The following is a 26,872-nucleotide window of genomic DNA, read 5'->3' on the forward strand; positions in this document are numbered from 1 at the left end:
CGTGACCACCGTGGGCAACGTCCGGGCCACCAGCATGGGCAACGTGACCCCCATGGCCAACGTCAGGGCCACGACCAACATCGGGGCCACCACCATGGCCAACATCACCACCATGGCCAATGTCACCCCTACGGCCAACGTCACCGCCGTGGCCAACGTCACCACGATGGCCACCAACAGGGCCACCACCATGTGCAATGTCACCACCATGAGCAACGTCAGGGCCACCACCACGACCGCGTCCTCCACCACCACAGCCACCCCTGTCACCTCGGGCGTGTCCTCCTCCACCATGGCCACCACCATGGCCACCACCACAGCCACGCTCTCCACCAAGGCCACCGCCGTCACCATGGCCTCCACCGCTACGGTCATTGCCATGTCCTCTACCACCGTGGCCACCACCACATCCACCAAGGTCACGTCCGTCTCTATGTCCGCCATGTTCTCCACCTCCATGTCCACCACTGCCACACCAACAATGTTCTCCATGTCCACCACCCCCATGTCCACCTTGTTCTCCACCACCGTGTCCACCATGTTCTCCACTGCCATGTCCACCATGTTCCCCACCTCCATGTTCTCCACCGCTGTGTTCACCATCTTCTCCACCTCCACATGCACCACCTCCGCCATCTTCCCCATCTCCACCATCTTCTCCACCTCCATGTCCATGTTCTCCACCACCGTGTCCACCATGTTCTCCACCTCCATGTCCACCACCTCCACATTCTCTACCACTGTGTCCACCACGTTTTCCACCTCCACGTCCACCACCCATGTCCACCACCTCCGTGTTCTCTACCGTGTCCACCGTGTTCTCCACCTCCATGTTCTGCACCCCCATGTCCACCATGTTCTCCACTTCCATGTCCACCCCCCCACGTCCACCATGTTCTCCACTTCCATGTCCACCACCCCCGTGTCCACCATCTTCTCCACCACCTCCACCATCTTCTCCATCTCCATGTTCTCCACCCCCGCGTCCACCACCCCCGCGTCCACCACGTTCTCCACCTCCATGTTCTACACCACTGTGTCCACCATGTTCTCCACCATCTTCCCCACCTCCATGTCCACCACCCCCATGTCCACCACCTCCGTGTTCTCTGTGTCCACCGTGTTCTCCACCTCCATATCCACCATCTTCTCCACCGCCATCTCCACCACCCCGTGTCCACCGTGTTCTCCACCATCTTCCCCACCTCCATGTTCTCCACCTCCATGTCCACCACCCCCATGTCCACCACCTCCGTGTTCTCTACTGTGTCCACCATGTTCTCCACCTCCACGTTCTCCACCGCTGTGTCCACCATGTTCTCCGCCACCTCCACCATCTTCCCCACCACCTCCACCATCTTCATGTTCTCCATCTCCATGTTCTCCACCCCCGTGTCCACCATCTTCTCCACCTCCACGTTCTACACTGCTGTGTCCACCATGTTCTCCACCACCTCCACCATCTTTCCCACCTCCACCATCTTTCCCACCTCCATGTTCTCCACTTCCATGTCCACCACCCCCGTGTCCATCTTCTCCACCTCCACGTTCTACACTGCTGTGTCCACCATGTTCTCTACCACCTCCACCATCTTTCCCACCTCCACGTCCACCACCTCCACCATCTTCTCCACTGCTGCATCCACACCGTTCTCCACCTCCACCACTGCCTCACCAACCACCTTCTCCACGTCCACCACCCCCACGTCCACCAAGTCCACCACGTTCTCCACCTCCACCATCCCGGGGCCACCGGGGCTGCCGCCTGGACCTCCTCTGGCACCTCAAGGTCTGCCACGGTGACCACGAGGAGGAGGAGAGAGGTGGCACGGAGGTGGACGTGACCTCGGCGGGAGGTTCCATGGGGGACACGGACCCGTTGGGCGGCTCCAAGGTGGCCACGGACCCACTCAGAAGTTCCAAGGTGGCCACGGACCCACTGTGCGGCTCCAAGGTGGCCACGGACCTGTTGAGAAGTTCCAAGGTGGCCACGGACCCGTTGGGCGGCTCCAAGGTGGACGTGGACATGCTGGGTGTCTCCAAGATGGCCACGGACCCATTGGGCGGCTCCAAGGTGGCCATGGACCCACTGGGCGGCTCCAAGGTGGCCATGGACCCATTGGGCGGCTCCAAGGTGGCCACGGACCCACTGTGAGGCTCCAAGGTGGCCACGGACCTGTTGAGAAGTTCCAAGGTTGCCACGGACCCGTTGAGAAGTTCCAAGGTGGCCACGGACCCGTTGAGAAGTTCCAAGGTGGCCACGGACCCATTGGGTGGCTGCAAGGCGGACCCGGACCCATTGAGAAGTTCCAAGGTAGCCACGAACCCGTTGAGAAGTTCCATGGGGGACACGGACCCATTGAGCGGCTCCAAGGTGGCCACGGACCCACTGGGAGGTTCCAAGCTGGCCACGGACCCGTTGGGTGGCTCCAAGGTAGCCACGGACCCATTCAGAGGTTCCAGGGCGGAAACGGACCCGCTGAGAAGCCCCAAGGTGGCCACGGACCCGTTGAGAAGCCCCAAGGCGGACGCGGACCCGCTGCGAAGTCCCGCCGCCAGCCCGAACCCGCCGGTCCCCTCTCCCTGCAGGACCCCCTACACCCCCAGCCCCCTTCCCCACCTCCTCGGTACCTTCTCGGCGCGGAGCCGCCGCCGCCGCAGCAGCCCCAGCCCGTGCTCGGGCACCGAGGGGACGGACGGGGATGGGAGGGAGCTTGGGGAGGGTCTGGGGGGGGTCCCGGGGGCCCCACCTGCCCCCGCAGCGCTTCCAGCAGCGCCGGGGCCTCCGCCGCCGCAGCCATTTTGAGAGGAAAGGCTGAGGGGAAGCGGCAGGAGCCAATGGGAACGCGGCGCCGGCGGCGCTGGCCAATGGGAGGGCGAAGGAGGGCGGCGCAAGTCCCGCCCCGGCGCGGCTGGGCGGGAAGCGCTGAGGAGAAGGCGGGCGAGCCAATGAGAACGCGGGGCCGACGGCGCTGTCCAATGGGAGAGCAAAGAGGGCGGCGCAAGTCCCGCCCCGGCGCGGCTGGGCGGGAAGCGCTGAGGAGAAGGCGGGCGGGCCAATTGGAACGCGGCGCCGGCGGCACTGTCCAATGGGAGAGCGAAGAGGGCGGTGCAAGTCCCGCCCCCGCGCGGCTGGGCGGGAAGCGCTGAGAAAGTGGACGGGCCAATGGGAACGCGGCACCGGCGGTGCTGTCCAATGGGAGAGCGAAGAGGGCGATGCAAGTCCCTCCCCCGCGCGGCTGGGCGGGAAGCGCTGAGGGGAAGGCGGGCGAGCCAATGAGAACGCGGCGCCGACGGCGCTGTCCAATGGGAGAGCAAAGAGGGCGGTGCAAGTCCCGCCCCCGCGCGGCTGGGCGGGAAGCGCTGAGAAAGTGGACGGGCTAATGGGAACGCAGCACCGGCGGTGCTGTCCAATGGGAGGGCGAAGAGGGCGGCGCAAATCCCGCCCCCGCGGGGACTAAGACGCGGGGGGCGGCGAGCGAGAAAGGCGCCCCCGCGCGGCGCGGAGGACCTCCCCGATTCCCCCCGGGACCCCCATAACCCCCCAATCCCCCAAATCCCCCAGCACCCCCATAACCCCCAAATCCCCCCCAGGACCCCCAAATCCCTCCCCCCCCGGGGCGGCTGCAGGACCGTGAAGCTACAAACGCCGTCGGCCATTTTATTCCCCGCCCCCCCTTTTTTGCGCCGGGGCTGGGGCGGCTCCCCAAAACAGCGCTGGGGGGTGGGGGTGCGTGTGTGGGGGTGGGGTCTGGTTTGGTTGGTTTTTTTTGGGGGGGTGTGGGGGTCGCGGCTCAGCGCCGCCCGCCCGGTCCCGCAGGGGGGTGCTGCGGCTGCGGCTGCGGCTGCGGCGCTTGTCCCCCCGCCGGTGCTCGCGGTGATGCTCCCGATGGCTGCGCTCCGAAGAGCCGGCGCCGGGGCCGCGGCGCCGCCGCCGCCGCCGCCGGGGGGACCCCGCGTTCTCGGGGCGGAGGAGGAGGAGGAGGAGGAGGAAGCGGCGGCGGTGGGTCCCCCCCGTTTGTCGCGGGAGGAGGAGGAGGAGGAGGAGGAAGGCGGGGGAGGAAGGGCGGCTCCCCCCACCGCCGCCGCCGCCTCCTCCTCCTCCTCCCCCCCGCTGCCGCTGCTCCTCCTCCTCCTGCTCCTTCCGACGCCGCTCCCGCTCCCGCGCCCGCGCCGCCCGCTCCGCCTGCTTCTGCACGAACTGCCGGGGCGGGGGCGGGGCTAAGGCGGGGGGCGGGGCCAGCCACACCCCCTTAAGCCCCACCCCCCAACACCACCCCCCCTTGGGGTCCCTACCCTGGGGTGAGGCCACCGCCACCGCCACCCCCCCCGCCTTGGAGCGAGGCCCCGCCCCCGAGTAGCCCCGCCCCCGAGTAGCCCTGCCCCCGGCCCCGCCCACCTGGGTGTCGGTGAGGGGCAGCCAATAGATGCAGGGCGCCGCCTTGGTCTTGCGGAAGAGATCGTCCAATAGCTTGGCCGGCGGCTCCTCGGGGGGCTTCTCTGGGGGAGGAGCCACGGGGTGGGCGGGGGTAGACGCGGACACGCCCCCACCCCCGCCCCGCCCACCCGGACTTTTTTAACCCCGCCCACAACCTGCCCCTCGCCGGCAGGCGCCCGCCTGGCCCCGCCCCCGCGGAGTAACCCCGCCCCCTTCCCCACAGCGCCTCCCCCAGGCTCCTAGCCCCGCCCCCAGCCCCACGCCCCTTCCCATAGCCCCTCCCCTAGCCCCACGGCCCCGCCCCCTTACTAGGGCCCTCCCCTCGCCCTGGCCCCGCCCCTACAGCCCCGCCTACCTTTCTTGTCGGGGCGGGCCTCATGAGCCCCGCCCCCTCTCCTTGTCGGGGGCGGTGCCGGGGCAGGGCTCGCGGGGGCGTGGCCGAGGGGCAGGGCGCGGGGGGAGGGGCTGGGGGAGCGGGGGGGCCCCTTGTCGCGGTCCCACTCGCGCTCCCCCCGCGTCCGCTCCCGCCGCTCCATCTCCCGCTCGCGCTCCGCCCACTGCGCCCGCTCCGCCTCCCGGGGGGCGCGGCCGCCCGAGGACACGCCCCCCGCCGGGGGGCACGCCCCGCGCCCCGCCCCCGCGGGACACGCCCCCGCCGGAGGCTCCTCCCCCCCCTCGGGCCGGTCGGGCAGCAGCCCCCGGTGGAAATCCAGCTGGGGGGGGGACACGACACACACGGGACCCACACGTCAGCCCCCGCCCCACAACTGCGCCCCACAAGTGCCCCCGCCCCACCAGTGCTCCCCCCGCCCCCCGCACCTCAATCGCAGACCCACAACTGCACCCCTCAAGCGCCCCTCCTGCCCCACAAGTACTCCCCAAGACACACGAGCCCCCCCGCCCCACAAGTGCTCCCCCGACCCCCACACCTCCCCCAGGACCCCCAACTGTCCCCCAGCGCGCCCAAGTCCTCCCCAGCCCCACAGAGCTCCACGCATCCTCCTCCCGCCCCCTCCCGCCCCACAGATCCCCCCCCAACCCCCCTGATTCCGCTCCCCCAGCCCCATAACCGGCCCCCCAGCCCCACGGCGCTGCCCCACGGCGCTGCCCCACGGCGCGGTACCTCCTCCTGCTCGGCGAAGTCGGCCGCCAGCACCTTGGGGTTGGACTGGGGCCACTTGACCCCGTGCAGGGCGTTGCGGGTGGCCACCGCCTCCTCCACCGACGCGTACTTGGGGGGCAGAGAGGGGGGCGGTGGTGAGGGGCTGCCCCACGGCCGCCCCACGGTGCCCCGGAGCACCCCACAGCGCTGCCCCGGAACACCCTACGGCACCCCGAAGCACCCCGTGGTGCCCCATAGCACCCCACGGGACTCCGTATCACCCCATAGCACTGCCCCACAGCGCCCCACAGTGCCCCAGAGCGCCTCGTGGTGACCCACAGCACCCCATGGGGCCCTACAGCACCCTATGGGACCCCACAGCACGCTGTGGTGCCCCACAGCACTGCCCCACAGCACCCTACGGTGCCCCACAGTGCTCTATAGCACTCTATGAGATGCTAAAGCACCCCATAGCACCCCACGGGGACCCACAGCACCCCACAGCGCCCTACAGCACCCCGTAACACCCCGCAGCACCGCCCCATAGCATCCCCATGGCGACCCACAGTGCCCCACACGGCCCTACAGCACCCTGTGGGACCCTGCAACACCCCATAGCACTGCCCCACAGCACCCTACGGTGCCCCATAGCACCCCCACGGCGCCCCACGCCACCCCACAGGGCCCTACAGCACCCCACGGGAGCCCGTAACACCCCACAGCACTGCCCCATAGCACCCCCATGGCGACCCACGGCACCCCACAGCACCCCGTGGGAGCCCCTAACACCCCACGGCACTGCCCCACGGCGCCCCACGGCGCCCGGTACCGTGACGTAGCAGTGGGACTTGATCTTGTCGATCCAGAAGCCCTCCTCCCGCAGCCGCCCCGTGCGGCCCAGCAGCTCCTTCAGCTGCCCCAGCGTGAAGGGACGCACCTGGGGGGCAGATGTGGGGCAGAGAGGGGGGTCAGAGACGTGGGGCAGAGAGGGGGTGGAGACGGGGCAGAGAGCGGGGGCAGACGGAGGCAGATGTGGGGCAGAGGGGGGACAGAGACGGCAGGGATGTGGGGCAGATAGGAGCAAAGATGCGGGACAGACGTGGGGCAGAGACGTGGGGCAGAGACGGACAAACACGGGGGCCAGATGTGGGGCAGAGATGTGGGCAGACATGGGGCAGGTGGGGATTGCACAGATGTGGGGCAGATGGGGGCAGAGATGGGGCACAGACAGGGCAGAAATGGGGCCAACGTGGGGCAGAGATGTGGGGCAGATGGGGAGCAGGCGTGTGCGGCAGACGGGGACAGAGATGGAGCAGCTGTGGGGCAGAGCCGTGGGGCAGGGACGGGGCAGGTGGGGACAGATGTGGGGCAGACATACGGGGCAAATGGGAGGCACGCGGGGCAGACGTGGGGCAGACGTGGGGCGGAGCTGTGGGGCACCCCTCCCCTCCCCTCCCCCACTCACCAGGTTGCAGAGGTGGACGATGGGGGAGGGGCGGGGGGGGGAGGGGCGGGGCGCGGCCCGCACGGGGTCGTCGATGGGGAGGAGCAGCACGGGGGGGCGGGGCTGCCCGCCCATCCCCCGCCGGGGGGGGGCGCCTGCGGGGGACGCGGTGACGTCATCACCCCCGTGCCCCCCAGTCCATCCCAGTTACCCCTGTCCCATCCCAGTCCCCTCCCAGTCCATCCCAGTGCCCCCAGTACCCTCCCAGTATATCCCAGTAGCCCCCTATGCTATCCCAGTCCATCCCAGTAGCCCCCCAGTATATCCCAGTAGCCCCCTATGCTATCCCAGTCCATCCCAGTGCCCCCCAGTACCCTCCCAATATATCCCAGTGCCCCCAGTACCCTCCCAGTCCCCCCTCTATCCCAGTCCATCCCAGTGCCCCCCAGTCCATCCCAGTCTCCTCCCAGTGCCCCCCCTCTATCCCAGTCCATCCCAGTCCCCTCCCAGTCCATCCCAGTCCCCCCCAGTGCTCCCCCCTCTATCCCAGTCCATCCCAGTCCCCTCCCAGTCCCCCCCAGTGCTCCCCCTCTATCCCGGTCCATCCCAGTCCCCTCCCAGTCCATCCCAGTCCCCTCCCAGTGCCCCCCTCACCTCTCTTCCCCTCCTGCTCGCCGGGGGAGGGGCGGCGCTCCCTCCGCCGCCCCGGGGGGGGGCGGCGGCGGCGTTGACGTTGCTGCCGCTGCCGGTGGGGGAGGGGCTGTGCCCGCTCTTCCTCCCCCGCCCCTTCCCCTCTCCCCCTTCCTCCTCCTCCTCCTCCTCCTCCTCCTGCCCGTTCTCCTGCCCCTCCGCCGGCACCACCTGGGGGGGAGGGGTCAGCGAGGGGGAGGGCTCGGCGGGGCGGGGGAGGGCTCGGCGGGGCGGGGAGGGGCGGGAGTACCGGTACCTGGGTGACGGTGCGGCAGATCTTCAGGGGGGTGGTGGTGGTGGTGGGGGTGGTGGTGGGGGAGGGGAGGAGGGGGCAGGGCCCTGCCCCCGCTCCCTCCCCCCTCCCCCGCCCCTCCCCCGCCCCCCTCCTCCTCCGACATGGGCCCCTCCTCGGGGTGCAGCTCCACCACCGCCTCCGCCCCGCCCCCCGCCTTCATCTCGGGGATCAGGCTCTGCGGGGGGAGGGGAGGGGAGGGGGGGGGAGGGGTCAGCCCGCGGCCCCGCCTCCCCGCCGCGAGCAGGGGAGGGGGCGGGGCGGGCGGTACCTTGAGGGAGTCGGTGGTGATGCTGATGGAGGGCCGTTTGGGGGCGCAGGCCGTGCTGGCCCCCCAGCGCCGCTTCCGCCCCCCGGCCGCCGCGCCCCCCCCCTCCGCCTCCAGGCTCCCCGGCGCCGCCGACGCCGACGCCCCCTTGGCGGCCGCTGCGGGGAGGGAGGGGGCGGGGGCTGTCAGCGGGGGGGGCGTGGCCTCGGCGGACGGCACCGCCCCCCCCCGCCAGCCAGCCTCCTCGGGCCCCCCCCTTCGGCAAGGCTTAAGGACTAAGGCCCGCCCCTCAGGGTGAAGCCCCGCCCCTCAGGATGAAACCAGCCCTGCCCCCGGGTGACCCAAGCTCCGCCCCCAGACCTGGTTTATTGCCTGACCTCTAAGCCCTCCCTTCCCTGCAGACCACGCCCACTGTCATAAACCCTGCCCCTCCGTTCTACCCTCACCCCTTTCCCTTCCCCAACCCTTCAGCCCCTCCCCTCTCCTCTACCCTCACCCCCGGCCCTCCCTCCCCACAAGCCCTGCCCCCGCCATAAGCCCCCCCTCCCCAAGCTCCGCCCCAGACCTGGTTTATTGCCTGACCTCTAAGCCCCTCCCTTCCCTGCAGACCACGCCCACTGTCATAAACCCCGCCCTCTCCGTTCTACCCTCACCCCTTTCCCTTCCCCAACCCTTCAGCCCCTCCCTCCCCACAAGCCCCGCCCCTCTCCTCTACCCTCACCCCCGGCCCTTCCCCAACCCTTCAGCCCCTCCCTCCCCACAAGCCCCGCCCCCTCTCCTCTACCCTCACCCCCGGCCCCTCCCCTCCCCACAAGCCCCGCCCCCTCTCCTCTACCCTCACCCCCAGCCCTTCCCCAACCCTTCAGCCCCTCCCACCCCCGGCCCCTACCCTCCCCACAAGCCCTGCCCCCGCCATAAGCCCCGCCCCCTCTCCTCTACCCTCACCCCTGGCCCCTCCCCAACCCTTCAGCCCCTCCCACCCCCGGCCCCTCCCCTCCCCACAAGCCCTGCCCCCGCCATAAGCCCCGCCCCTCTCCTCTACCCTCACCCCGGCCCTTCCCCAACCCTTCAGCCCCTCCCCTCCCCACAAGCCCTGCCCTCTCCTCTACCCTCACCCCCGGCCCCTCCCTCCCCACAAGCCCCGCCCCTCTCCTCTACCCTCACCCCGGCCCTTCCCCAACCCTTCAGCCCCTCCCCTCCCCACAAGCCCCGCCCCCTCTCCTCTACCCTCACCCCCAGCCCCTCCCCAACCCTTCGGCCCCTCCCACCCCCCGGCCCCGCCCCCGGCCCCGCCCCCACTCACAGAGCACGGCGATCTTCCTCTTGAAGGCCTTGGGCTGGGCCGGGCTCTGGGGACGAGACGGGGGGCGAGACACCCCCATTGCGGGGGGGCCGGGGGGGGCCACGTCAGCACCGGGGGGGCGGGGCGGGGAGGCTCCGCCCCCTCCCCTCCCCACAGGCCCCTCCCCCGCTCCCCTCCCCTCCCCGCGGCCGCCCCCCCTCCCCCCGCTCCCCTTCCCCGATTTGGGGCGTCACCCGGAGATCCGTGGGGTGCCCCCCAAGTGGGGGGGGTGTGCAGCCCCCCACCCCCCACCCCCCGGGAGGTGTTGGGGGTGTCCTGCAGCTCCGTGGGGTGCCCCCCAAGTTGGGGGGGGGAGGGGGGGGTCCCTCAAAGGAGTTGGGGGGGTCCCCGAGGTCCTTCAACGGGTGCTGGGCGACCTCCGGGGGAGGTGGCGGAGGGTCTGGAGATCCGTGGGGTGCCCCCCAAGTGAGGGTGGGGGGGCCCGGAGGTCCGTGGGGTGCCCCCCAAGTGAGGGTGGGGGGGGTCCTAGAGGTCCGTGGGGTGCCCCCCAAGTGAGGGTGGGGGGGCCCGGAGGTCCGTGGGGTGCCCCCCCCAACAGATGGTGGAGCTCCTGGAGGTCCGTGGGGCGCCCCACATGGGAGCTGGGGGGCCCAGAGGTCCGTGGGGTGCCCCCCAAGTGAGGGTGGAGCTCCTGGAGGTCCGTGGGGTGCCCCCCAGGAGGTGTCGGAGGTTCTTGAGGTCCGTGGGGTGACCCCCAAGAGATGTCGGGGGGCCCAGCAGTCCGTGGGGCGCCCCACATGGGAGTCGGGGGGCCCAGAGGTCCGTGGGGTGCTCCCCAGGAGACGGTGGAGGTTCCTGAGGTCCGCGGGGTGCCCCCCAGGAGATGCTGGGGGGCTCAGAGGTCCGTGGGGTGCCCCACACGGGGTTCTGAGGGTCCTGGAGATCCATGGGGTGCCCCCCCGGAGATGGTGGGGGGCCCTGAGGTCCGTGGGGTGCCCCACACGGGAGCTGGGGGGCCCCGAGGTCCTTCAAGGGGTGGTAGGTGACCTCCACGGGAGGTGGGGGAAGTTCTTGAGGTCCATGGGGTGCCCCACATGGGAGTCGGGGGTCCTGGAGGTCCATGGGGTGCCCCACATGGGAGTCGGGGGTCCTGGAGGTCCATGGGGTGCCCCACAGGAGGCTTTGAGGGTCCTGGAGATCCATGGGGTGCCCCACAGGAGGCTTTGAGGGTCCTGGAGATCCATGGGGTGCCCCCACCACGGGACTTGGAGGTCCCTGGGGCCCTTCAAGGGGTGAGGGACGACCCCCACGTGGGAGCTGGGGGTCCTGGAGATCCGTGGGGCGCCCCACGTGGGAGCTGGGGGTCCTGGAGATCCGTGGGGCGCCCCACGTGGGAGCTGGGGGGCCCTGGGGTCTTTCAGCAGGCGCTGGGTGACCTCCAAAGGAGACGCTGGAGGTCCTGGAGGTCCATGGGGTGACCCCAAGAGACGTCGGGGGGCCCAAGGATCCATGGGGTGCCCCACAGGAGATGGCGGAGGTTCTTGAGGTCCATGGGGTGCCCCACAGGAGACGTTGGGGGGGGCCCAGAGGTCCATGGGGTGGAGTTGGGTGCCCCCAGGAGACGCGTGGGGGTCCCGGGGGTCCTTCAGCAGATGTTTGGTGGCCCCAGGAGAGACTTGGGGGTCCCAGGGGTCCTTCAGCAGATGTTGGTTGCCCCCCAGACAGACTTGGGGGTCCCAGGGGTCCTTCAGAAGAGGTGGGGTGGCCCCAGGAGACACGTGGGGGCCTTGGAGACCTTCGAGTGGGTCTTGGGTGGCCCCAGAAGACCCCTAAGTGTCCTAAAAGTCCTTGAGATGACGTTGGGTGGCCCCAAGAAAGACTTGGGGGTCCCTCAGCAGATGTTGGTTGCCCCCTGGAGAGACCTGGGGGTCCCAGGGGTCCTTCAGCAGACGTTGGGTGGCCTCCAAGAGACACGTGGGGGTCTTGGAGACCTTCGAGTGGGTCTTGGGTGGCCCCAGAAGACCCAGGGGTGTCCTAAAGTCCTTGAGATGATGTTGGGTGGCCCCAGGAGAGACTTGGGGGTCCCTCAGCAGAAGTTGGTTGCCCCCCAGACAGACCTGGGGGTCCCAGGGGTCCTTCAGCAGACGTTGGGTGGCCTCAGGAGAGACGTGGGGGTCTTGGAGACCTTCAAGTGGGTCTTGGGTGGCCCCAGAAGACCCAGGGGTGTCCTAAAAGTCCTTGAGATGATGTTGGGTGCCCCCAGGAGAGACTTGGGGGTCCCAGGGGTCCTTCAGCAGATGTTGGTTGCCCCCCAGACAGACTTGGGGGTCCCAGGGGTCCTTCAGCAGACGTTGGGTGGCCTCAGGAGAGACGTGGGGGTCTTGGAGACCTTCAAGTGGGTCTTGGGTGGCCCCAGAAGACCCAGGGGTGTCCTTAAGTCCTTGAGATGACGTTGGGTGGCCCCAGGAGAGACTTGGGGGTCCCAGATGTCCTTGAGATGATGTTGGTTGCCCCCCAGACAGACTTGGGGGTCCCAGACATCCTTGAGAAGATGTTGGTTGCCCCCCAGACAGACCTGGGGGTCCCAGGGGTCCTTCAGCAGACGTTGGGTGGCCCCAGGAGAGACTTGGGGGTATTGGAGACCTTCGAGTGGGTCTTGGGTGGCCCCAGAAGACCCCTAAGTGTCCTAAAGTCCTTGAGAAGATGTTGGTTGCCCCCCGGAGAGACTTGGGGGTCCCCGAGCTCCTTCAGCAGACGTTGGGTGGCCCCAGGAGAGACTTGGGGGTCTTGGAGACCTTCGAGTTTGGTCTTGGGTGGCCCCAGAAGACCCCTAAGTGTCCTAAAGTCCTTGAGGTGACGTTGGGTGGCCCCAGGAGAGACTTGGGGGTCCCAAACGTCCTTGAGAAGATGTTGGTTGCCCCCCAGACAGACTTGGGGGTCCCAGGGGTCCTTCAGCAGACGTTGGGTGGCCCCAGGAGAGACTTGGGGGTCCCTCAGCAGATGTCGGTTGCCCCCCAGAGAAACGTGGGGGTCCCAGAACTCCTTGAGAAGATGTTGGTTGCCCCCCGGAGAAACCTGGGGGTCCCCGAGGTCCTTCAGCAGACGTTGGGTGGCCCCAGGAGAGACTTGGGGGTCTTGGAGACCTTCGAGTGGGTCTTGGGTGGCTCCGGGCTGGACGTGGGGGTCCCAGGAGACGTGGGGGTCCCCAAGGTCCTTCAGGTGTTGGGTGCCCCCCCCCACCCCCAAGCGAGACGTGGGGGGGTTCCTGGAGGTCCTCGAGATCTGGGGTGCCCCCCAAGTGAGACGTCGGGGCTTGCAGGGGTCCTTCAGGTGTGGGGTGCCCCCCAAGTGAGACGTCGGGGGCCCCACGAGTCCTCCAGATGGTGGGTGACCCCAAAGACAGGGGTCCCCAAGGTCCTTCGGGTGTTGGGTGCCCCCCAAGGGAGACGGTGGGGGTCCCGGAGGTCCTTCAACCGGGTTCGGGTGCCCCCCAAGTGAGATGTTGGGGGTCCCAGAGGTCCTTCGGGTGTTGGGTGCCCCCCAAGTGAGACGTTGGGGGTCCGGGAGGTCCGTGGGGTGGCGCTGGGTGCCCCCCCCAAGGGAGACGTGGGGGTCCCGGGGGTCCTTTAAGCCAGCGCTGGGTGCCCAAAAGAGAGACGTTTGGGGGTCCTGGGGTCCCGGGGGCCGTGGGGCGCAGCCAGCTGCCCCCCAAGTCAGATTCGGGGTGGGGGGGGCCGGCATGGGGCGCCCCCCAAGTGGAGGGGGAGGTGTTTGCGCAGCGATGTGGGGTGCCCCCCGAGTAACTATGGTGGCCCCGGTTTAAACTGGCGGGGCGGGGTGTGTCCACGGGGGCTGGCACGGATGTGGGGTGCCCCCCAAGTAAAAGCGGTGGGGGCCCTCAGGCGGTGTGGGGCACCCCCAAAGTAAGCCAGGGGTCCCCGTGGTGCCTGTGCCCCTGTGGGGTGCCCCCTAAGTAAATACGGGGCTCCCAGAGGCGCTCGGGGCAGTGTGGGGTGCCCCCTAAGTAAATACGGGGGTCCCAGAGGCACTCACAGCGGTGTGGGGTGCCCCCTAAGTAGATATAGGGATCCTGTAGGTGCTGGTGTGGGGCACCCCCTAAGTACAGGGGGGTGCCACAGGTGCTGGTAACGCTGTGGGGCACCCCCTAAGTACGGGGGTGCTGGAAGCGCCAGTGTGGGGCACCCCCTAAGTAACTATCGGGGTCCCACAGGGGCTGAGGTCAAGGTGGGGGGCCCCCCTAAGTGCTTTGCGCCCATGTGGGGCGCCCCCCAAGTAAAGCCGGGGGTCCCACAGGTGTCTTGCGGCGCTGTGGGGCGCCCCCTAAGTACGAGAGGGCCCGTAGATGTGGGGCACCCCCTAAATGAACGCGGAGACCCCCGTGAACAGCCGCGCTGCTGGGGGGTGCCCCATAAGTGAATAGGGGGCTCCCCGCCGCCACGGGGCACCCCCTAAGTGACTACAGGGCTCCCCGGATGCTGGCAAGGCTATGGGGTGCCCCATAAGTGAAGCTATAGGTTCCCTGAGCGCCGGCAGCGCTACGGGGTGCCCCGTGAGCAAATGGGGGGCACCCCCTAAGTGATTCTAGGGGTCCCCCGGCTGCCGGCAGCACCGTGGGGTGCCCCCCAAGTGAGTCCGGGCGTCCCCCGGGCGCCCCCGAGGGGCGGAGGGTGCGTGACGGGGGCTCCGTGGGGCAGAATCTGGGGGCGCAGGGAAGGGCCCCTCCCCCCCACCTGCCCCACACTTTGGGGGTGTCGCCGCCCCCCCCCCACCCCCCCCAGGTTACCTCTGGGTCCGGGGGGCGCTCAGGGGGGGCGCTGGGGGAGCCCCCGCCCGGGGGGGTCCCGGCTCCATGGGCACCGCCGGCTCCTCGCTGTGGGGAGGGGGAGCGGGGATCAGTGGGGCTGGGCCCACAGCCGGGGGCCGGGCCCCCAGCCCCAGAGATCCTGCACATGGGGGGGTCCCTGCCCCACAGAGCCCCCAAATGGGGGGTGCCTGCCCCACACAAACCCCACAGAGCCCCAAAAGGGGGGGCCCTGCCCCACAGCCCCCGCCACCTCGAGAGGGCTCCAAACGCCCCCCACGCCTGCCCCACGCCTGCCCCACGCTACGGGGGTTCCCAGCCCCACAGAAGCCCCTCCCGAAAGCCTCCTGCCCCCCAGCCCCCCCAGCGGCCCCCCAGCCCCACACGACGCCCTGCCAGCCCCCAGCTCCCCCAGAAGCCTCCCCAGCCCCCCAGCCCCCAGCGCCCCTCCCCCGCCGCCCCCCAGCCCCCGGCACACCGGTTGGGGGCGGGCCGTGGGGCGGGCCGTGGGGCAGGCCGTGGGGCAGGCCGTGGGTCTCACCCCTCCTCGCAGGCGGCCAGCATGGCGGCCCCCGCGGGCGGAGGGGTCCCGCCCTCTATTGTGCGGGGAGCCGCAGGCAGGCGGGGCGGCCATCTTGCCGCTTACCCAGAAGCCCCGCGCAGGCGCGGGGGCGGGGTGGGGGCGGGGAGGGGCAGGGAGGGGAGGGCTCCGGCCCCCGCCGCATCCCCCGGCCCACGTGGGGCAGGGGGCGGCCCCACAGCCCGCCCCACGGCGCGGCCCTGCCCCACGGCGCCCCCATCCCCTAGAGGCAGCCCCTAAGGACCCGCCCGGCACCCATAGGGAGCCCCCAGCCCCCGCCGGCACCTATAGAGCCCCTACATCCTCCACAGAGCCCCCACCGGCACCTATAGAGCTCCCCATATGGCCCCCGCCATCACCTATAGAGCCCCCTACAGCCCCCACCGGCACCTATAGAGCTCCCCATATGACCCCGGCGGCACCTATAGAGCCCCTACATCCTCCACAGAGCCCCCACCGGCACCTATAGAGCTCCCCATATGGCCCCCCTGGCACCTATAGAGCTCCCCATATGGCCCCGGCGGCACCTATAGAGCCCCTACATCCTCCACAGAGCCCCCACCGGCACCTATAGAGCTCCCCGTATGGCCCCGCTGGCACCTATAGAGCTCCCCATATGGCCCCGCCGGCACCTATGGGGCCCCTACATCCTCCACAGAGCCCCCACCAGCACCTATAGAGCTCCCCATATGGCCCCTGCCAGCACCTATAGAGCCCCCTGCAGCCCCTGCTGGCACCTATAGGGCTCCCTACATCCTCCACAGAGCCCCCACCAGCACCTATAGGGCTCCCCATATGGCCCCTGCCAGCACCTATAGAGCCCCCTGCAGCCCCCGCCGGCACCCATAGGGCTCCCTGTGTGCCCACACAGCCCCGCCGGCACCTATAGAGCCTCCTACAGCCCCCACCGGCACCTATAGAGCTCCCCATATCACCCATATGGCCCCCGCCGGCACCTATAGAGCCCCTACAGCCCCCGGACTCCCTCCGTCACCTATAGAACCTCCTATATCCCCTATACAGCCCCCCCACACTCCCTCCGTCACCTGTAGAGTCCCCTATATGCCCTATACAGCTCTCCTGGACCCCCTCTGCCACCTTCAGAGCCTCCTATATCCCCTATACAGCGCCGCCGGACCCTCTCTGTCACCTATACAGTCTCCTGCATCCGCTATACAGCCTCCCCCAGACTCCCTCCATCACCTATAGAGCCTCCTATATTACCTATACGGCCCCGCTGGACCCTCCCTGTCACCTATAAAGCCTCCTGTACCCCCCATACAGCCCCCCGGGACCCCCACAACTCCTGTCACCTATACAATTTCCTATATAGCCTAACGAGTCCCCACACAAACACTCCTGTGACCTACGCAGCTGCCTATGTTTCCTATACAGCCCCTGCGGACCCCCCCAGCGACCCCCATGACCTATAGAGTTCCCTATACCCTCTATAGAGCCCCCCCCGGACCCCCCTTGGGACACCCCCATCGCCTATAGACCTGCCTATATCTCCTACAGAGCCCCCCAGACCCCCATAACCTATATGCTCACTATATCACCTATAAACCCCCCGGACCCCCTCCTTCACCTATAGAGCTCCTTATATCCCCTACAGAGCCCCCCAGAGACACGCCCATGACTTATAAAACCCCTATATCCCCTATAGAGCCCCCAGCTCCCCCATGACATATAGAGCTCCTGTGCTCCCTACAGAGCCCCCCAGACTCCCAGAGACACACCCCCATCGCCTACACAATCCCTTATATCTCCTATAGAGCACCCCCAAGCCCCCACGGAAACACCTTCATTGCCTATAGAGCGTCCTGTATGTTCTATACGGCCCTCCCCAGACACTCCCATCACATATAGCGCGTGCCCAGGAACACCCCCACCACCTATAGACACCGTATAGACACAAGACTCTGTCAGGGTCTCCAAAGCCCCCCGTCACCTATAGACCCCTATATCCCCCCGTCACCTACAGAGCCTCCCCAGAGCCCCATAAAGACCCCCCATCACCTATAGCTACCATATATCCCCCATAGGACCCCGCAGGGTCCCCCCATCACCTATAGATGCTCCTATATCCCCCACAGGGACCCCCATCACCTATAGATGCTCCTATATCCCCCACAGGAACCCCTCATCATCTACAGAGCCTCCCCAGACCCCCATAAAGATGCCGCCATCACCTATAGACACCATATATCCCCCATACAACCCTTCCCTCACCTGTAGAGGCTCCTATATCCCTCATGGAATGCCCCTGCGGCCCCCCCATCACCTACAGACGCTCCTATATCCCCCATAGGTCCCCCCAATTACCTGTAGATGCTTCTATATTTCTCACAGAACGCCCCCATGGACTCCCATCACCTATAGACAGCTCTATATCCCCCGTAGGACCCCCTCACGACTACCCCCTCCCCTATAGACACCATATATCCCCCACAAGACACCCCCAGGGTCTCCAAGACCTCCCCCATCACCTATAGAGCCCCTACAGCCCCCATAGCACTCCTCCAGGGACCCCCATCACCTATAGAGCCCCTACATCCCCCATAGGAGCCCCTCAGGGCCCCCCGTCACCTATAGACATCCTTATGTGCCCCATAGGAGCCCCCAGGGCCCCCAACTTCTATAGACACCGCTATATCCCCCACAGGGACCCCGTCATCTATACACCTCTCTGTAACCCCCATAGAAACCCCCAGAAATGCTCCTATCTCCTATAGACACCATATATCCCCCACAAGTCACACCCCAGGTCTCCACAGCCCCCTCCCATCACCTATAGAGCCCCTACATCCCTCACAGGACCCCCATTCTCTATAGATGCCTCTATATCCGCCATAAGAGCCCCCCGGGGCCGCCCCATCACCTATAGAGCCCTACATCCCCCACAGGACCCCCAGGGAACTCCCCATGCCCTATAGATGTTACTATATTCCCCATAAGACCCCCCCCAGGACCCCCCATCACCTATAGGCACCCCTATATACCCCCAGAACCCCCCATCCCCTATAGATGCCCCTGCATCCCCCATAGGACCCCCCCATCTCCTATAAACATTGCTATATCCACCATAGGAGCCCCCAGGGACCCCCCCATCACCTATAGACACCCCTATCCCCCCACAGGACCTCCCCTCACCTATAGAGCCCCTATATCCCCCACAGGACCTGCCATGGGACCCCCCATCACCTATAGACATTCCTATATCCCCCATAAAAGCCTCCCACAGACCGCTCCTCACCTATAGACGCTGCTACATCCCACATAGCACCCCTATCACCTACAGACACCCCTATATCCCCCCAGGACCCTCCCATCCCCTATACATGTCCCTCCATCCCCATAAGACCCCCCAGGGACCCCCATCCCCTATAGACATTGTGTATCCCCCACAGGACCTCCTCCAGGGTCTCCAAAGCCCCCCATCCCCTATAGACACTGTACATCTGCCATAGGACCCCCCAGGGACCCCCATCCCCTATAGACACCATATATCCCCCACAAGACCCCCAAGGTCTCCAAGGCCCCCGCATCCCCTACAGACAGTCCCCTGTCCCCTATAGCCCCCATCCCCTATAGGGACTCTCCCTGTCCCCTATAGCCCCGCCCCCATCCCCTATAGCCCCCCGTTCCCTATAGAGACCCCTCCCAGCCCCTATAGACCCTCCTTGTCCCCTATAAGGACCTCTCCCCATCCCCTATAGCCCCCACCCCCATCCCCTATAGGGACCCCCATCCCCTATAGGGACCCCTTGTCCCCTATAGGGACCCCTCCCCATCCACTATAGCCCCCGCCCCATCCCCTATAGCCCCCCCATAGAGACCTCTCCCCATCCCCTATAGCCCCCATCCCCTATAGAGACCCTCCCGTCCCCTATAGCCCCCCATCCCCTATAGAGACCCCTCCCCATCCCCTATAGCCCCCTCCATCCCCTACACAGACCCTCCCGTCCCCTATAGCCCCCCCAGCCCCTACAGAACCCCTCCCATCCCCTATCGCCCCCTGTCCCTATAGGGATCCCCCCAGCCCCTATAGGGATCCCCCCAGCCCCTATAGCCCCCCAGCCCCTACAGGGATCCCCCATCCCCTATCACCCCTCCAGCCCCCATAGCCCCCCAGCCCCTATAGGGATCCCCCCCAGCCCCTATCAGGACCCCTCCCATCCCCTATAGGGATCCCCCCCAGCCCCTACAGGGATCCCCCATCCCCTATAGCCCCCCCAGCCCCTATAGGGATCCCCCAGCCCCTATCGGGATCCCCCAACCCCTATCACCCCCATCCCCTATAGGGATCCCCCTCAGCCCCTATAGGGACCCCTCCCATCCCCTATAGCCCCCAGCCCCTATCGGGATCCCCCAACCCCTATCACCCCCATCCCCTATAGGGATCCCCCCTCAGCCCCTATAGGGACCCCTCCCATCCTATAGCCCCCCAGCCCCTATAGGGATCCCCCCATCCCCTATCACCCCCCATCCCCTATAGGGACCCCCCCCATCCCCTATAGCCCCACTCACCGCGGGGGCTGGTTCGGGGGGCAGGCGGCCGCCGCCCCCCCGGGACCCTCGGGGCCGTCCTGCGGAGACAGGGGCGGGGCGCCCAGTTGGGACTGGGAGCCTCCCAGTTGGGCCCCAGGGGCTCCCAGTTGGGTCCCAGTTTGGGCTCGGGGGCTCCCAGTTGGGTCCCAGTTTGGGCTCGGGGGCTCCCACTTCAGTTTGGGGGCTCCCAGTTGGGCCTGGGGACTCCCAGTTGGGTTTAAATGTTCCCAGTTGGGCTTAGGTGCCCCCAGTCAGGTCCCAGTTGGGCCTAGGGGCTCCCAGTTGGGCTTAAGTGCTCCCAGTTGGGTTTGGGGACTCCCACTTGGGTCCCAGTGCTCCCAGTTGGGTCTGGGGACTCCCAGTCAGGTCCCAGTTGGGCCTAGGTGCTCCCAGTTGGGTCCCAGTTGGGCCTAGGTGCCTCCAGTCGGGTCCCAGTTGGGCCTAGGTGCTCCCAGTTGGGTTTGGGGACTCCCAGTTGGGTTTGGGGACTCCCAGTTGGGTTTGGGGACTCCCAGTCTGGTCCCAGTTGGGCCTGGGCACTCCCAGTTGGGTTTGGGGGCTCTCAGTCTGGTCCCAGTTGGGCCTAGGTGCTCCCAGTTGGGTTTGGGGGCTCCCAGTTGGGTCCCAGTTGGGCCTGGGGGCTCCCAGTCAGGTCCCAGTTGGGCCTAGGTGCTCCCAGTTGGTTCCCAGTTGGGTTTGGGGACTCCCAATTGGGTCCCAGTTGGGTCCAAGTGCTCCCAGTTGGGTCTGGGGACTCCCAGTCAGGTCCCAGTTGGGCCTAGGTGCTCCCAGTTGGGCTTAAGTGCTCCCAGTTGGGTTTGGGGGCTCCCAGTTGGGTCCCAGGTGCCTCCAGTTGGGTTTGGGGACTCCCAGTTGGGCCTAGGTGCCCCCAGTCGGGTTTGGGGGCTCCCAGTTGGGTCCCAGTTGGGCCTGGGGACTCCCAGTCTGGTCCCAGTTGGACCTAGGTGCTCCCAGTTGGTTCCCAGTTGGGTTTGGGGACTCCCACTTGGGTCCCAGTTGGGTCCAAGTGCTCCCAGTTGGGTCTGGGGACTCCCAGTCAGGTCCCAGTTGGGCCTGGGGGCTCCCAGTTGGGCCTAGGTGCCTCCAGTCGGGTCCCAGTTGGGTTTGGGGACTCCCAGTTGGGCCTAGGTGCTCCCAGTTGGGTTTGGGGGCTCCCAGTCTGGTCCCAGTTGGGCCTGGGGACTCCCAGTCTGGTCCCAGTGGGCCCTGGCAGCCCCCCCCCCCCATTTCGGGGTGCCCCCTCCCCCGCTCACCTTCCTGCTGCCGGCGCTGCTGGCGGGCGACGCCGGGGGGGAGGGGGAGCTGGCGCGGGAGGAGGCCGAGGGCGAGGAGGAGGAGGAGGAGGAGGAGGAGCGGGAGGAAGCCCGGCGCCGGCCCCGCCCCCCCGGGGAGGGGGAGGGCTCGCGGCCGCCGGGGTCCCCCGGGGAGGGGGAGGGGTCTCCTTGGTGAGGAGGGGAGGGGGCTCCTCTCCCCGCGGGGGGCGGCTGGGCGGCCCCCTCCGTCAGCGGCGGGGGAGGGGAGGAGGCGGGCGGGCGGCGGCGGCGGCGGGGAGGGGGAGGGCTCCGGCTCCTCCTCGGCCCGGCTGGCCGGGGGGGGCTCTTCGTTAGGCGGGGGGGGCCCCTCGTTCGGCGGGGGGGGCCCCTCGCTCTCCCGGGAGGGGGCGCGGGGGGCGCCCTCGTCCGGCTGGCGCTGGTTCGGGGGCTCCCCCGCTTCGGGGGGCTTCGCTTCCTCCTCCTCTTCCTCCTCTTCTTCCTCTTCCTCCTCCTCCTCCTCTTCCTCCTCCTCCTCCTCTTCCTCGCCCGGCTTCAGGGGGGGCCGCCCCCCACCCCGGCGGCCGCGGGGGGGCCCCTCCGCCCCCATGTCGGGGGGCTTGGCGCCTCGAGCCTGCGGGAAGGGGCAGCGGGGGTTAGGGGGGGCCGGACCCCCGAAATACCGGGGGGACCCCGAAGCAGGCAGCGCCCTCCCTCAAATACAGAGAAACTCCCCAAAACGGGGGGAGGAGAGACCCCGAAACGCCAGGAAAATCCCCCAAAACGCGAGGAAAAGCGCCCCCAAGACGGGGAAAAAGCGCCCCAAAACGCGAGGAGAAACGTGAGGAAACCCCCCCAAAACATCAAACAAAATCCCACCCAAATTGGAGAAAAAACGCCCACAACGTGCAAAAAAAATAAAGAATCCCCAAAACATAACAACTCCCCCCAAAAGGTGAGGACAAATCTACCCCAATGTGCAAAAAACTCCCCTCAAATGTGAGCAAAAATGCCGGAAATTTCAAAAAAAATCCGCCCCAAATGCGAAAAAAATCTCCCCCCAAACGCCCCCAAAGAAGAAAAACACCCCAAAATGTGAAAAAGAAAAACAAACCCAAATGCGAGGCAAATCCCCCCAAAACGTGAGGAAAAGTGCCCCAAAGTTGGAAAAAACGCCCCAAAATGGGAGGCCAAAATCTCCCCCAAGCGAGAAGAACATCCCAAAACGTGAAAAAAACCCCAAAAAACCAAAAACCCAAATGTGAGGAAAAATCCCCCCAAAACAGGAAGAGAAAATCGCCCCCAAACACCTGCAAAAGCGAAAAACGCCCCAAAACGTGGAAAAAACCCAACCCAACCAAACGTGAGGGAAAATCTCCCCAAAAGGGGAGGAGAAAATCTCCCCAAAACACCCGCAAAGGGGAAAACCGCCCCGAAACGTGGAAAAAAAAACCCCAAACCCAAACCTGAGGAAAATGCCCCCAAAATGTAAAAAACAAAACACCCCGAAAGGTGAGAAAATCCCCCTAACGCCCCCGAGGCGAAAAGCACCCCAAAACGTGAAAAAACACCCCAACCCCAAATGTGACGCAAATCCCCCCAAAACGTGAGGCAAAATCCCCCCAAAACACCCCGAAAGAAAAACGCCCCAAAACGTGAGGAGAAAATCACCCCAAAACACCCGCAAAGCACAAAAACGCCCCAAAATGTGAAAAAAGACCACCCCAAACCCAAATCTGAGGAAAAATCCTTCCAAAATGTAACAGAAAGCCCCAAAAGGTGAGGAAAAAATCCCCCCTAACACCCGCAGAGGCGAAAAGCACCCCAAAATGGGGGGAAAAAAGCAAAGAGACGCAAACGTGAGGCAAATCCCCCCAATTCCTGAGACAACATCTCCCCAAAACACGGAAAAATCCCCCGAAACCACGAGGCAAAATCCCCCCAAAAGAGAAAAACGCCCCAAATTGTGAAAAAAATCCACCTCAAACCCAAACCTGAGGAAAATTGCTCCCAAATTGTAAAAAAAAGCCCCAAAAGGTGAGGAAAAAATCCCCCCTAACGCCCCCAGAGGCGAAAAGCACCCCAAAATGGGGGGAAAAAAGCAAAGAGACACAAACGTAAGGCAAATCCCCCCAATTCCTGAGACAACATCTCCCCAAAACACGGAAAAATCCCCCGAAACCACGGGGCAAAATCCCCCCAAAAGAGAAAAATGCCCCAAATCGTGAGGAGAAAATCACCCCAAAACACCCGCAAAGCACAAAAACACCCCAAAACGTGAAAAAAGACCATCCCACACCCAAACCTGAGGAAAATTGCTCCCAAATTATATAAAAAAAGCTCCAAAATGCGAGGAAAAAATCCCCCTAACGCCCGCAGAGGCGAAAAGCACCCCAAAATGGGGGAAAAAAGCAAAGAGACGCAAACGTGAGGCAAATCCCCCCAAACCGTGAGGAAGCCCCCCCACGCACCTGCGAATTGCCCCCAAACCCCGGGAAACGCCCGAAAACGCTCCGGGGACGGACAGACGGACGGACGGACGCCCCAGCCCGGGGGGGGACCCCCTCCCTACCTGCCGGAGGTGCCCGGCGCGCCGCTCCTGCCTCCGTCCCCCCTCGTCGTCCGAGTCCTCGGGCTCCTGGGGCGCGGGGCCGCTTCTCCCCGAAGCTGAGGGGAGGAGGGCAAAAATTAGGGGATCGGACACCCCCCACCCCCCCCCCCCCAAGCCGCACCCCCCTTTTTTGGGGCGCGGGGGTCCCCCCAGACCCTCACCTTCCAGCTCGGCCGCCTCCCGGGCCTCCCGCTCCAGCCGCTGCTGCAGCAGCTCCTGCTGCTTCTCCAGGTATTGCTTGATGAAGCTGTTCTGGCTCATCTCCTCCCCGATCTGGGGGGGGCACAGGGGGTCCCCAATAAATTTGGGGGGGACACAGAGGGGCTTAAGGGGTCCCCAATAAATATTTTTTCTTTTTTTTTTTTTTTTTTGGGGGTCTCTCTCACCTGGGAGTTGGGCTGCAAGGTGGCGTGGGGGGTCGTGTGCTTCTGGAGGTTCTCCAGCATCAGCCCCTGGAGCACAAAGGGGGGGGGTTAAAGGGGACCCCCAAATTTCCCACCCCGGACCCCCCCATCGCCTCCTCCACAGGGTTGCTGTGGGGGTGGCAGCCCCCCAAATCCCCAGACCCCCCTTAAGTCACTTAAGGGGTGTCAGCTTGGGGACCCCCAAAGCCCACTAGAGGGGTCCCCTGTCAGCCCCCACCCCAAACCCCCCAGACCCCCAAACCTCCTCACACGCCCCCAAAACCTCCCCAGACCCCCCAAACCTCCCCTCACTTCACTAAGGGGGGTCCTGATGCCCCAAATCCCCCAAACCCCCCAAAGCAGGGGGTCCCCTATGGCCCCCCAATCTCCTCCAGCCCCCTCAAACTCTCCCCAAAACACCATTTTTACCTCAACTCTCCTCACAAACTCCCCAAAATGCCTTTTACCGCCAGTCCCTGCAAACTCCCCCAAAATGTGGTTTTTCACCCCAATCCCCCAAACCCACGAGTTTCACCTCGCGTTCCCCCACCTCCCCCAAACTCCCCAAAACCGCGGCTTTCACCTCAAATCACCTCACAGCCTGCCCCAAGCAGTTTCACCCCAAATTTCCTCACAACCTCCCCAAAAATGCTGTTTCTACCCCAAATCCCCTCACAGCCCCCCAAAACTCCCCCAAAACGTGACTTTTACCTCAAATCCCCGCACAGCCCCCAAACGTGATTTTAAACTCAATTCTCCCCCAAAACTTCCCCAAACTGGGACTTTTACCTCAAATCCCCTCACGGTCGCCCATCAAACGGGATTTTTACCTCAGTTCTCCCCCACAGTCCTCCCCAAACTCCCCGAAACGGGATTTTTACCTCAAATCTCCCCCCCAAACTCCCCCAAACCAAGACTTCTTACCTCAAATCCCCTCACACTCCCCCAAACCGGGATTTTTACCTCAAATCTCCCCCCAAACAGGGACTTTTAACTCAAATCCCCTCACAATCCCCCATCAAACATGGTTTTACCTTAATTCTCCCCCAATCCGTGAATTTTATCCCCAATCCCCTCACAACTCTCCGAAATACGACTTTTACTTCAAATCTCCCCCCAAACCGCAACTCTTTTTTCAAAGCCTCTCGCAGTCCCTCCTAAACTCCCCAAAATTGCGACTTCTACCTCAAACCTCCCCCCAAACTGGGACTTTTACCTCAAATCCCCTCAGAGTCCCCCTTAAACGTGATTTTAACCTCAATTCTCCCCCCAAAACTCCCCCAAACGGGACTTTTACCTCAAATCCCCTCACAGTCCCCCATCGAGCATGATTTTTACGTTGATTCTCCCCCCAAACCACGAGTTTTACCTCAAATCCTCTCACAATCCCCCTAAACTCCCAAAAACGTGATTTTTAACCTCAATTCTCCCCCCAAACCGGGACTTTTACTTCAAATCCCCTCACAGTCCTGCCCAAAAATATGAATTTTACCTCAAACCTCCCCCCAAACGCGGACTTTCACCTCAAATCCTCTCACAACCCCCCGAAACGTGCTTTTAACCTCAGCTCTCCCCAAAACTCCCCAAACGCGGACTTTTACCTCAAATCCCCTTACACCCCCCCAACCATAACTTTTACCTCAATCCTCCCCACAAACCGCGACTTTTACCTCAAATCCTCTCACACCCCCCAAACCGCGACTTTTACCCCCAAAACGCGATTTTTACCTCAAACCTCCCCCCCCACACCACGACTTTTACCTCGAATCCCCTCAGCTCAGGGGGGGTCTCTCCCCCCCCGACCCCCCCGACGATCCCGCTCTGCGCATGCGCGCAGCTCCCTCAGCCGTTGGCGGGAAACCGGGGCGGGAGGGGGTGGGGGAGAAGATAGAACAGGGCGATGGCGCATGCGCCGCCGGTAACCGCCTTCCCCCCCCCCCCGTCCGCCTTTCCCCTTCTCCTCAGCTCCCCCCGGCCGGGGCCCGGCCGCCCTCACCCCGCGGAGCCGCTTGATGAGGGCGCTTTTCTGTCCGCTCTTGGCCAGGCCGCGTTGCTCCAAAGCCGCCTTCAGGTCGGCGACGCGGAGCAGATGGAGCGGCCGCCCGTCCAGAGTCACCTCCTCCCCGTCCGCCATCTTGTGTGGCGCCGCTCAACCGCTCCCAACCCAGCGCCCGCCCCGCGCGACGCTTCGGCTCCTTCCGGAGGCCGATTCGGCAACTTCCGGAAACGCTTCGGCTCTTTCCGTGACGCTTCGGCTCCCTCCGACCCCGCTTCGGCTCTTTCCGGACGCGCTTCGTTTACTTCCGCCGACGCTTCGGCTCCCGGCGCTTCGGCTCTTTCCGCCCCCGCTTCGGCTCTTTCCGCTCCCGCTTCGGCTCTTTCCGCCCCTGCTTCGGCTCTTTCCGCCCCCGCTTCGGCTCTTTTCGCCGACCCGGAAGCGAAGCTTCCTCCTCCCTCCGCCTCTTTCCGCCTTTCCCCACCCGGAAGCGTTCGGCTCTTTCCGGGGAGGGCGCTGCGGACCGCGGTGAGGACCGTGGTGACGTAGGACCCTCCTCCCCTCCCCCCTTCATTTTTGTAGGACCTACACAAACCCCCCCCGATGACGCAGCCCCCGCCTTTGTTGACGTCATTAACGCCGCCCCACGCCTTCACTGCAAGAACCTTTATTGACGTAGAACCTACGCGCCCCCCGCCGCCCCTCCCCCCGCCGCCCCAGCCCCGCCCCCGCGTTTGTTTACGTAGGACCTACAAAAAAACACAAAGGGGGGAGGGGGTGGGGCCACACCACGTGACCCCAGGCGCCCCCCCCCCCCCCCCCACCCGGGGATTTGGGGGGTTGGGGGGGCAGGGCTGGTGCTTCCGGGCTGGGCCCCACGGATCTGTGGGGAGATGGGGGGGTGGTTAGGGGCTGTGGGGCAGGGCTATGGGGTTATGGGGTGGGATCACGGGGGCTATGGGGCAGGATGAGGGGAGCTCTGGGGCAGGAGGGGGGCTATGGGGCAGGAGGGGGCTATGGGGCAGGGCTATGGGGGCCATGGGGCAGGGTAGAGGAGCTGTGGGGCAGGGCTAGGGGGCAGGAGGGGGACTATGGGGCAG

General features: G+C 65.9%; 1 protein-coding gene across 1 annotated transcript in view; it reads right to left on the reverse strand.

Annotated features, from left to right (window-relative positions):
• Nucleotides 1-26,158, reverse strand: part of ACIN1 (apoptotic chromatin condensation inducer 1) — a 29,129-nt gene extending 2,971 nt beyond the window's left edge. The window contains 19 exon segments of the mRNA XM_072849217.1: nt 1,877-2,583; nt 2,632-2,713; nt 3,735-4,201; nt 4,400-4,500; nt 4,794-5,151; nt 5,562-5,669; nt 6,370-6,477; nt 7,006-7,107; nt 7,642-7,845; nt 7,931-7,960; nt 7,962-8,144; nt 8,238-8,392; nt 9,538-9,583; nt 9,771-10,563; nt 21,049-21,395; nt 23,334-23,428; nt 23,534-23,645; nt 23,759-23,824; nt 25,773-26,158. Coding sequence (XP_072705318.1) covers nt 1,877-2,583; nt 2,632-2,713; nt 3,735-4,201; nt 4,400-4,500; nt 4,794-5,151; nt 5,562-5,669; nt 6,370-6,477; nt 7,006-7,107; nt 7,642-7,845; nt 7,931-7,960; nt 7,962-8,144; nt 8,238-8,392; nt 9,538-9,583; nt 9,771-10,563; nt 21,049-21,395; nt 23,334-23,428; nt 23,534-23,645; nt 23,759-23,824; nt 25,773-25,910 — 4,202 coding nt within the window. The 5' untranslated portion in view covers nt 25,911-26,158.
• Nucleotides 26,159-26,872: the final 714 nt, after the last annotated feature.

The sequence above is a fragment of the Ciconia boyciana genome, unplaced genomic scaffold, assembly GCF_034638445.1.
Source record: "Ciconia boyciana unplaced genomic scaffold, ASM3463844v1 HiC_scaffold_38, whole genome shotgun sequence".
In the NCBI taxonomy this organism is placed as follows: domain Eukaryota; kingdom Metazoa; phylum Chordata; class Aves; order Ciconiiformes; family Ciconiidae; genus Ciconia; species Ciconia boyciana.